This window comes from Rhagoletis zephyria, unplaced genomic scaffold (genome assembly GCF_001687245.7).
Source record: "Rhagoletis zephyria isolate East Lansing unplaced genomic scaffold, Rhagoletis_zephyria_1.1 Rzeph_scaffold_02977, whole genome shotgun sequence".
Classification (NCBI taxonomy): Eukaryota; Metazoa; Arthropoda; class Insecta; order Diptera; family Tephritidae; genus Rhagoletis; species Rhagoletis zephyria.
The window spans coordinates 59019-71203 of record NW_016160061.1 but is presented as its reverse complement, the minus strand read 5'-3'; the positions used below and the strand labels follow the sequence as shown (position 1 = coordinate 71203).

The 12185-nt window shown below is 35.3% G+C and overlaps 1 protein-coding gene across 1 annotated transcript; it reads left to right on the top strand.

Moving 5' to 3' along the window:
• Nucleotides 1–4983: 4983 nt before the first annotated feature.
• On the top strand, nt 4984–8779 carry LOC108368154 (putative nuclease HARBI1). The gene is made up of 3 exons (XM_017622940.1): nt 4984–5031; nt 8139–8418; nt 8538–8779. Exons 1-3 carry the CDS (start codon nt 4984–4986, stop codon nt 8777–8779), a joined length of 570 nt encoding a protein of 189 aa, XP_017478429.1.
• Nucleotides 8780–12185: the final 3406 nt, after the last annotated feature.

Here is a 12185-nt window from a genome sequence, read left to right as displayed (position 1 = left end):
CTTTTGTGGGTAAAGGACTGAGACACGCTAGAATGTATTTAATAGATTTAAATTGAATTTGCTCTTGTTACCGTCAAATGACATGCTAAATAGTACAAAGGTACATAATTACTTGCTCTTGACATTATTTTATGTTACTTACCGGAATTAGTGAAAGTGGATTTTGTGAAATTGGACCCTTCGAACATTGTGTTATTAATACTATGACAGAGAACACGCAGTATACGTCGCATGAATATGCGGATATTCACCTAATTTACGGTGAAGGTTGCTATAATGCCAGAGCTGCTCGAAGACTCTATGCAGAGCGATACCCCAATCGTCGGCATCGGGGTCGTGAACCCATAGAGAAATATATGAAGGTAAGTGATTTTTACACCTTTCTTGTTTGCTTGCTTGTTAACTATCATTTTTCACTTTTTTAAGGTCGCATACCTGGAAGGCGTGGCGGCGAAACAGGACGTCCGGCAACGTGTTGAAGTTGTGTTAGAGGAAGTGGAAGTAGGTCCATCGACTTAAGTGATAATGATGGAAAGACGGACGGGAATACCAAAAACTACAGTTCACAAAGCTTTAAAAGACCATCGATTTCATCCCTACCACATTCAACGGGCTCTACAGGAAAGAGATTACCTGTCGAGGGTTAGATTTTGCCGTGAAATGTTGCGAATACATGAATCAGACCCCAACTTTTTTAATAAAATAATTTGGAGCGATGGATCATCATACAAACGTGATCGTCATTTTAATTTACATAACCTTCACAGTTGGCAGATAGACAATCCTCACGAAATGAGAGAAGATCGTTCGCAGTACCGGTACAAAATAAATTTATGGTGCTGTAACATAGCTTCGCCCACGCTACAATAACATACTCGACATCACCCTAGCATACGCCTTACAACTGCACATAAGTACCAATATATGAACATACTACATCCATACATACTGGTAGACGTACACACAAACTAACATACCAACGTAGCTTCGCCCACGCTACAATAACATACTCGACATCACCCTAGCATACGCCTTACAACTGCACACAAGTACCAATATATGAACANTACTCGACATCACCCTAGCATACGCCTTACAACTGCACATAAGTACCAATATATGAACATACTACATCCATACATACTGGTAGACGTACACACAAACTAACATACCAACGTAGCTTCGCCCACGCTACAATAACATACTCGACATCACCCTAGCATACGCCTTACAACTGCACATAAGTACCAATATATGAACATACATCCATACATACTGGTAGACGTACACACAAACTAACATACCAACGTAGCTTCGCCCACGCTACAATAACATACTCGACATCACCCTAGCATACGCCTTACAACTGCACATAAGTACCAATATATGAACATACATCCATACATACTGGTAGACGTACACACAAACTAACATACCAACGTAGCTTCGCCCACGCTACAATAACATACTCCACATCACCCTAGCATACGCCTTACAACTGCACACAAGTACAAATATGGGTGTGTTCAGAAATGCATCAAGCCAAAGCATCAGTCTCTTTTATTTCTAAACTATAATTGATAGAAATGTCAAATATGCGCAACCACGGTTATAAGCCGAATTGGAACTTATTTGCGTAAATAAGATAATTCCATCAATTATAGTTTAGAAATAAAAGATACTGATGCTTTGGCTTGATGCATTTCTGAACGCACCCTATATAAACATACGTATATACATACATACTGGTAGACGTACACACAAACCAACATACCAACAAGACTAAAAGCACCCCTATGTACATACATACATGCATACATACGCATACACGAAGCTGGCATGGTAACAGTGGCGTAGCCAGGATTTGGCCTTGGGGGGATGTAAAAAAATTTGATCGATAACTTAAATTTGTGATGCACAATGGCTAGAGGCGTCGCCTGAGTGCATTCGTTCATATATTTATGTATGTGTCAGTTTTACCGACATATATTTTTTATCTATTCGTTTATTCCATGGAGTATTCATGCTTTATTTAAACTTAAAAAATTAAATTACTATACAGTTTTAAAAATCTGAAAATTCACCGCGGGAAATTTTTTTATTCTCTTTTTGTCTTATATCACATTCCTAGGCAAGTTTTGAAAGAATATTTTCGATACTAAATTTTATTAAAACAAAATGTTGAAATCAGCTTCATATAGAAACAGTGTCATCGTTAATTAAGAAAGAGATGTTCTTAAATATCATAACTTTGCGACACTCACATATTGACTAGATTTGACTATTTATTTTATTATATGTATTTTAATTTTAATTATTTGTTTATGAAAAAATATAGTTTATTCCTTAACAAACACTAAATGAAAATAAGTTTAATCCTTGAACATTACAAACAAATCGACAAACTTTCGTAAAAATTTCGAACTTTCTATTTCACTTTTATCTCTTAATATTTTGCAGTTTTTTAGCTCATTCAATTTTAGTCCAATAAAGTGCAAATTTAAAGTAGCTGTGATTTACAGTTGATGTATGGCATATTATCTAAGTATGTTCGTCGATTTTTCTAATGAAGAAAATGAGCAACGCCTTCATCAAAAAAAAAAAAATATTAAAAATCAACGATAAGTCGCAGCTATGTATTTTAAACTTGCGCCTTATTTGAATTGATCGGGCTACAAAACTGCATACTCAAAATATGTATTTATATCAAATCTAATTAAAAAGCTTTTCGAAAGTTTGTTGATTTTGTTAATGTTGCGCAAAGATTAAACCTTGGATTTATACGGGTTTTGTTAAAATGCATTTGTATAAACAAATAATTAAAATTATACAATTTTAAAATAAATGGCCAATCTAGTTAACATGTATAAAGTTTTGATAAGCACTTGAAATGTCAAGTTTTAGTACTGAATTCAAAGAAGATGTCTCTTTTATCCATTCCTAATAACTTAAAAAAACTTGTTTGTTAAGAAGTGTATCTTAAAATATGTACCTTGACATTTATGTTAAAAGTGTAAAATATGTAAATGTACCTACATACATCNTAAATGGCCAATCTAGTTAACATGTATAAAGTTTTGATAAGCACTTGAAATGTCAAGTTTTAGTACTGAATTCAAAGAAGATGTCTCTTTTATCCATTCCTAATAACTTAAAAAAACTTGTTTGTTAAGAAGTGTATCTTAAAATATGTACCTTGACATTTATGTTAAAAGTGTAAAATATGTAAATGCACCTACATACATCAACTTTCCCGTGAATACCATCAAAGCAAATTAAAAAGTCGATGCAATTTACAGTCGAAAAGTACAGTTTTTGTATATATTATAGATCATTTCCCAACACTGTGGGGAACTAAGCAAAATGACCTAGTGCATTTCGTAAATATTCAAATACATAATCCACCAACCGATAATTTTATATATTATTTCTGAAAGCTTGTAAAACCAATTTTGAATTACATGACCCACTCCGTTGCTTATGCCAGGATTTTAACTCTCATTCCAGCACGTTTGATATATCAGATCCGCTTTTCAGCATTAAGAAAGCGATACTCTCCTCTCTCAATAAGTGAATTATTGACATAAATACATAAAATCAGCTGATGAATTTAGTTCTGTAGCTGAACAGTTTTAGATCTCGACACTTAACAAACTCCTGCCTATCGTGACTCGGCACAAAAATTTAAAATATTGGTTCCGTACGTCATGCGGACTGCGCCCCTCGTGCGGATGGGCGGGAATGGAGGGTAAAAACCGTTGGGATTATTATTATTAAAAGACAATTTGTCATCAGTCTGAAATAAAAAATTATAAATCGGAAGGGTAAAATAGTATTGTGTTATTGATTCAAAAATAAAGTTTCAAGGGGGGCGGATCTATCCCCCCAAATCCCCCCTGGCTACGCCACTGGGTTTGAGATATATTTTCGGCTCCCCGAATACCGCAGTGTTCATCAAGCGGAAGTATCAGCCGTATAGCATTCTAATGTTATTATTTATTATAATTTTCAATGTGCGTAACTTTAAGAATTGCCTTTGTCTTCATCAGCCGATGAAAATAATACACTTTGAGTTGACATTTTAATTTAACTTTTGGTACAATTCATCAGCTTAAAAGAAAAATATGAACAATAAAATAACAGCAACATTTCTGCTTACTAAAGCAGGATACCAAAGCCAAAACTATATACTAATCATTTATGCAAAAGCGTTGTGCATATGACAACTGTCACATTGTAATACATAGTCAACTACACACACACTTGCGAACTGTTACTAAACTCCTGCAAAAATCGTTGGACCATGTAGTCTATTTGTGGTAAATTGGAGTACTTACAAAAGTGATCCTCTGTCATGCTGTAGCGGACCAACTCGTGTCTCTGCGCCAGCTTATTGTTTGTTATCCGATCACTGATCGTGTTTTAACGAAATGATATTGAAGTTGAGCACTTGAAAGCACATTTGCATGTCTGGCTGTAGCTGAACGTGCAGAGATGCTCGCTGTTAGTTCTTAGCTCCCAGTATGTTCGGGTTCGAATGCCGTCAGAGGCAACATGTACTTTTTAATTTTTGTCTTGGTTTTTATTAATTTCGAAAAAACATTTGAGAAGTGAAGAACAAAAGCGTGTACAAACGAAAAAATATAACAACAATGCCATTGTTAATATGTTGGAGTAGTTTTGTGCTACTCTGATGTAATGCAGGGATGGAGTATACGGTCCTGCCCTAGGACATCGCAATGTTAATTGGACCATATTTTGTATATGAATTGTGGTTAATTTTGGAGGACTCCTTGGTCCTTAGGGAGTAATCTTTACACGCATGCATGGAGTAGTCGCGATTTTTGCAGGGACATTGCATTTGGCATTGTTTTACTGGGAAAAGCATTTCAAGCAGAAAAAAATGTTGACGAGGGGAGAGTGCATGCATTAATACATACCTTTATATACTTACAGAGATCAAGATAATGGAAGCGTAGCATAATGGACGCAACTGTTTGTTGCGCGCATTTCTTGATTGAAATGTTCAAGGTAAGTATGTACNTTACAGAGATCAAGATAATGGAAGCGTAGCATAATGGACGCAACTGTTTGTTGCGCGCATTTCTTGATTGAAATATTCAAGGTAAGTATGTACGTATGTATGTATGTAACTAACCGCGCCAACCAACCAGGCAAATACTTAAACTTCCTTTATCCACACTTCAATTGCATTTTGTACCATTATACGAATAAATAAGTGCATTGTGTATGCAGTGTGAATGTCCTTGCCATGTAGCAACGTTTGTATGTATATAAATGTATATGTTTTGTATTTGTTTCGCATGTAAGGCATCATGGATTTTTGTGCACTGTGCTCTATTTTATTGTTCAACTATTGTGGTTGGTTGGTTTCTTAACTCCCCAAGAGATGGCATTGTTTCAACTTTTAATGAGCAAAAGTTCTTTGCCTGCTGCTGCTCATTTCCTTCATTTCACTTGTTGTATGTAGCGACGTTCCGATACCATCAAAGTATGGATACCTATTTAAATGGGTTTACTCAAATCGTTATTTCGATACAACTTATATGAGTAAACCGAAAGTATCGATACCTACTTAAATCGATAATATTCCATCCTTTTATAAGCAACAAAGCAAAAGTCATTTTCCGGCGTTTATCTGTGGCATAACCTTTTGTGTTATGCGCTTTACAGGCAAAGTCTGAAAAGTCACGACGCATGGCGACACATTATATATGACACGGCCTAAATAACTTACTAACTTTAAACACTTTTGGTTTTTAATTTTTATTATTTCGTTGAACATGAAAGAAAAATAAATAGCAATTTGTATTGTATTTACAACACAGTGAGTGGAAGATCAACCTATGTCGACAGCCAGTTCTAAAATGACTTTTCTCAGAAAAGTTTTCAAAAACGCCCCATTTCAGAAATTGAGTGAAAAAGCCCTATCAGAAAACTTTTTAAGAACACCCTTTTTCAGAATTCGTTTTAAAAACGCCATATCTCAGCTGCCGATTCAAAAACCCCCTATCTCAACATATCTTCAGTTGAGATAGGACGTTTTTGAACCAAATTCTGAAATAGGGCGTTCTTGAAGTTTTCTGAGAAAAAGCGTTTTCGAACTGGCTGCCGAGATAGATCGATCTTCCACTTAAGTGTCGATATGTATATTCATTCATTAGTAACGTTAGAGGTAATAAAATTACTTAAAGAAAAAATTCAACCTTTGAAAGGTTCCCACAAAACTTTACGGCTTTAAAGCACTGCTTTGCACTTTGCTGTGGTATCACTAACTTTGTAAAAATATATCCATACTTTAGATTTTGGCGGTGTGATTGCTTAAAGCAGTTATTTTCATAACAACGACGCTGTGGAAAGTTTCTTCCATAGAAAAAATATGGCCGACATGATATGGCACTTGGTCAAATCGATTCGATACAAGTACTTTTCTTTCGATACCAAGTAGGTATCGAAACAACGATTCGAGTAAAAAAAGTAGTTGGTATCGAAACAGAAGTATCGAGTACATACTCGTATTTACTTGTATCGGAACATCCCTAGTTGCATGTATTTAGACGCTGATTGAAATGTTGTTTGTTGGCAATCAAAGAAATGGCATGCATTTTCAATTTTGCTTATTCGCTTGCATTAATCTATTGTTTAAATACTTGCAACAACAACTTAAAATGCACTAGTATTACTCTTCTTTTGCGCAGATTTTGATGCAGTTTGCTTCCACAGATATTCCATTCATAAAAAGTTTTATTTTGCTAATTATTTAAGTTACTCATAAATAGCTCAGTAAGAGTTGGAGATTTACTAATGCAACCACAAATAACACTGCCGTTCAATACGGATACCTCTAACGAATATAAATTGTAAACAACTCTCAGCACAAGAATTTGTAAATTCAGTATTATCTAGATATTGGGTTTTATAACAAATTTTGGTAGGCTACATTTTTGGTGTTTCCATACCATTTCCACGAAAAGTTGTTTTTCTCATATATAATATATGGAAAACTTTGAGCGCTACGAGCGACCTCGAAATATTTTTTGATTTCAAAATACAAAAAAAGGGGTATATTTTTTTGATATAGAACAATTCTAGGGGTGAGAGCATTAAAATTCCTGCTTTACTTATTTTGGACCACCCTACATTGTACAAAGTATATCCGAATGAGATAGTAGTGCACACTACTACTACAGCCCTGTTCTGCAATCCGAGTCGGAAGCCCATCGGAATTCAATTCCGACTCGGAATTGAAATGGTATTCCACAATCCGATCGGAACTTTTGTTTCGAAGTTAATATCGAATCCGATTGTGTAAAAAAAGGAACAAACCTCCGATCTGTCAACTTTGTTTTGAAGTGTATCAATTTCATTTGGATAAATAAAACCGAGAAAATAAACATGAGTTCAATTGTTTTATTGGCGGTTTTGCTGAATAGTGAGCAGCAAACATCTGAAAAAGTGAAGCGAAAAATTTTGCGCGATCACAGCAATCCCATGGAATTACCGGACTCAGCGTTAGTAGTATAAAAACTATACTGTACTAACGCCATTTCAAACTATTAATTTATATTTTACAGCTTTATTGCACTCTATAGAATAAGTAAACAAGCGTTCCTCATGATTTTTACAGACTTGCAGCCTTTTGTACAAAGAAGCTCCATTCCCGCAGTGTTGAAATTGGCAGCAACGTTGCGATTCCTCGCCGAAGCCTCGCTTTGGGAAGGAGCACCGTCTCCAAGATAATTTCAGAAATAATTACGCTCATGGAGCGGAGACTTTGCTCAAAATGGATAAAATTGTTCATGCCTTAGCAAGAGAAAAGAGCCGCCAAAAGTTCTTTCTACGAACAATTTGGTATTCCGGGTGTGATTGGNAAATTGTTCATGCCTTAGCAAGAGAAAAGAGCCGCCAAAAGTTCTTTCTACGAACAATTAGGTATTCCGGGTGTGATTGGATGTATTGACGGCACGCACATCAAGCTATTGCAACCACAAGACGGGTCTGCTTTTTTTTAACCGAAAAGGAAATTTTAGCATTAATGAAATGGTTGTTATTTGCCACAATTACTGGATTTTATATAAAAAAAAGTTTTCGTAAAATGTGTTTCTTATTTATTTCAGATTTGCGCTCATAGTATGGTTATTAGAGCTATTGATGCTTGTGATCCCGGTTCTAGCCATGACTCCTTTATATGGAGCATGAGCAATGCAAGACAGTTAGTCATGACGAAGTATCGAGATGGTGATCACAATTCGTGGTTATTGGGCGATGCCGGGTATGCTCTGGAACCTTTTCACCAACCATATAGAAAACCAAAACCACGGTCTATACAACACGCGTTTAACAAAACACATTCTTCGGCACGTAATATAGTTGAACGAACAATTGGGGTTCTTAAAACTCGTTTTCNTTATTAACACCATATAGAAAACCAAAACCACGGTCTATACAACACGCGTTTAACAAAACACATTCTTCGGCACGTAATATAGTTGAACGAACAATTGGGGTTCTTAAAACTCGTTTTCGTTGTTTATTAGGAACCTTGCAGTACAAACCAAAAAAGGTTGTGAAAATAATTAATGTATGTGTTGCCTTGCATAATATTTGTCGCCACTATAATCTTGAATATGAGTATGATGAACCTGAAGAAAACGCCAGCGAAGTAGATAGTGAAGTAGATAGATTTGTACTAACAGACATTAACTTCCAAAGTGAAGCACAAAGAATTAGAGACGGAGTTGCGAATAATATTATATAATATTTTAATAAAAACAAGTATATTTAATAAAAACCAGTACTGTAATTATAAATGAAAAATTTTCACAAAAAACTAAACATTTTAAGACCTCAAGAGCCACTTTGTCTCCTTTGAAGACGCCTTTAGCTATGTCTGGATTTACTTCCATGAAATCCAACATATTTTTGCTTTGTAGTAATTACCACTTTTATTTTCTCTACTTAAATTCTTTGCTNCAATTTTCATATGTCTGGATTTACTTCCATGAAATCCAACATATTTTTGCTTTGTAGTAATTACCACTTTTATTTTCTCTACTTAAATTCTTTGCTGTTCGCTGACTATAAAATTTTTTCTTTGACCGTTAACAGTTATATTTTTGTTTTTCGTTTTGATTATTTTCTATTCCACTGGCTTTTAGCTGATCGGAACATTTCCGATAATCGGATTGCAGAACATCAAATTTCCGATAGAATTCCGATTCGAAGTGGATCGAAATGTAGAACAAGGTGGAACACCAACAATCGGAAACAAATCCGATTCCGATTCGAATCGGATTGCAGAACAGGGCTGTATATAGATACATACTTACGTATGCAACTTTAAGTAGTATGCAGATACATATTTGAATGTTTTTGTATTTGGCAAAGTTTGACATTTTATGGCATCGATTTCCGTTGCATTTTAATTAAATGGAAGTACGTATTTGCATTTGCATAGAGCAAATATATGCACATATTTTACATGTTCATGTGTTGTAGTACAAAAGTACGGAAATAGTTATTAAATCAATAAAATATCTAAATAAAAACCCCTTAGGTGTTGCATTTAAGTGAGAGGAGTGCTTACATTTTTGAATTAAACTTTTTACCACGACAAATGTATTTACATATTTATGAAATTGGGCCGATTTCGTTTATTTTTATTTTAAACGAAGAAGGAATTTTCTTCATAAAATGTTTGTTATAAATGTCTTAATTTTAAGTGTGAAGTTTTATTCGCAAATTTAGAAAATAAGAAATTGTTTCACTGTTAAGACACTTCAGATGCGTTTGTGTTTGTATATAGTGCCAACAAACAGAATAAATATTACATGTAGATATTGTCTTCCCAGATAGCGCATATTCAATTCTGCCTAAATTACAAAACATCATTTTTGCCCACTCCCAAAGGTTTAAAGTAAGGGAAAAATTGATGTTTTCAAGCACTATGTACACATATGTATGTATTTTTTTAAACAAACTTTTATGCTGAGGACTTATTTAAATTCCAAAAACCGAATGCCAACTTGAATTAAAGGAACCAACACTGAAGTGAGTCAAAATGAAAATAAAAGAGCACAAATTTCTATGTGAAGCAAAACTCTCTGGGAATCCTACGAGATATTTGCCGCTCATATGACCTGTCATCTAAATGGGTGATCTGCAGTCTTTTGGCATCATATTTTACATCAGAATTGAAGGGATTTCTGAAAAATCTGACCAGTTCTTTTGTGTAACTGTGATTTTGCATCCNGCAGTCTTTTGGCATCATATTTTACATCAGAATTGAAGGGATTTCTGAAAAATCTGACCAGTTCTTTTGTGTAACTGTAATTTTGCATCCCTTGTCAACATATGGCCTCGGTTGATGTTAACTTAAGGTCGTTGTTTTACTGCCTTAAAATTTAAGGAAAAATTTAACAGCGTCTTTTATGTGTACTGGTTTCTATTTGAGTGTATACACTCATATATATACACTCATGTATATACTCAATATATTGAGAATCGGTCAGTCTGAAAAGGCCTTCTAGGGAAGACAATAGGTTTGTTCGTCGAAAATCTAGCGAGGATTATCACTCAAGATATCAGATAGTAAGAAAAAATACTCCCAAATTCTCTCTTGTGTAGAGAAACTTGTAAATTTCTGTACGAACGTAAATTTGCAAGTTTTTCTGCCAGCTAGTGTCCACGGTTGCATTTCAAACAAAAGAAATTTAACGAACTTGTTTATTCAAATTATCGTCGACAAAAAATCCAACCATGTGCCACAATCATATGTTTTTCCTAATTGCAAATTCTTGTTATCAAAATTTTTTCCGGCTCGAATTTGTAACTTCTCTCCAAGAAATAGTGTTTTTACTCGTGATTTATTTAAATAAAAAATGTGAAGTTTAGTTGAAACATTTTAGCCGTTTTTAACCGGTTTTATTTGCCAATTTAGCCGGTTCGTCCAAAAAGTTCTGGCAACACTGCTGCGAACGCTAACTATCGCCAAACAGGGCCGCTGTTACCGTTGCCACAATCAGGACCCGCTGCTACTGTCTTCATCACTGGGGCCGCCGCAATTATCGTCGCCCCAGGCCGCCGCTACTACCCGTCACGAGTACGGTAATCGCTACTGCGAACGTCAACCATCGTAGTCCAGGACCGCTGTCACCGTCGTAGTTAAAAGAGGCCGCATTCAGCCTTCGCCACAATCAGGGCCGCATACAACACCACTGCGGGAGGTCGATGCCGCCCTCATCATTATATGGGCCACTGCCAACGTCACCGCTGAGGCCGCCACCACCACTGCAAGAGAACTGCAGGCAGTAGGGGTAGGTAAATTCGATATTCGAAGCTTCGATATTCGAATTTTAATCGAATTTTAGCTCTAAAATGGCGAATTTTTGAAATCAAACTTTGTGTTGCTAAAATTCGGATAAAACCGAATTTTTCTAGAAAAAATCGAATTTCATCTTTATTTCCAAAAAAATCAACTCTTCAACTTTCTTCTTTCTGACTAAATTTGCCATCAGTGTGTGTGGCACTCCATTTGTCTTAGAGATGCAAGTAAAAAAAAAATACATGATATTCGAACTGATGCATCGGGACAAAAAATCTGTGCCTAGAAGGAACTGTTATTCCAAACTCAAATTTAAAAATTTTGTATGTAAAAAACTAGTTTTTTGTTAATTTTTTATTTTAAACGTTTAGAGGCTTTTACGTTGGTGGCATAAAGCCTTTACCTGGGAAGACCCCTAGTAAAATTTCCCGGAGAATAATTTTCTAAAATATATCATTCCTCTAACGACCTTCCAAATTTGCTTTTTGCGGGATTTCTTGAAGTAAGGGTCAAAATGAGCCTTTTAGGCGCGAGCTAATGGGTTAAAATGTTCTACAAAAATATTTCCCATGAAATTTTGGCTGGCTTCCAAAACGTCAACTGCCTTACATACGAACAAAGTATAATATTCCATAACACCGAACTTCAAAATATTGACAATGTATACTTTTCCAAAACGCATCGTTATAGCAATCAGCGCATCAGAAACAAAGTTGATGCTTCGTTTGTTATTGGTTACCATTTGTGTTTAAAAAATGGAAAATTCAGAAAAATTGTTCATTGCTATATGGAATATTCAAAATGTGCAACGTATTTGGTTGCAATGTGTCGCAACTCTGCA

What these genes read in the sequence shown, in the direction of transcription:
- LOC108368154 (XM_017622940.1), top strand. Translation starts at nt 4,984, where the DNA reads ATGGACGCAACTGTTTGTTGCGCGCATTTCTTGATTGAAATGTTCAAG. An exon ending in TCTTGATTGAAATGTTCAAG is followed by an intron (nt 5,032 to 8,138) that starts GTAAGTATGTAC and finishes TATTTATTTCAG; the next exon opens with ATTTGCGCTCATAGTATGGT.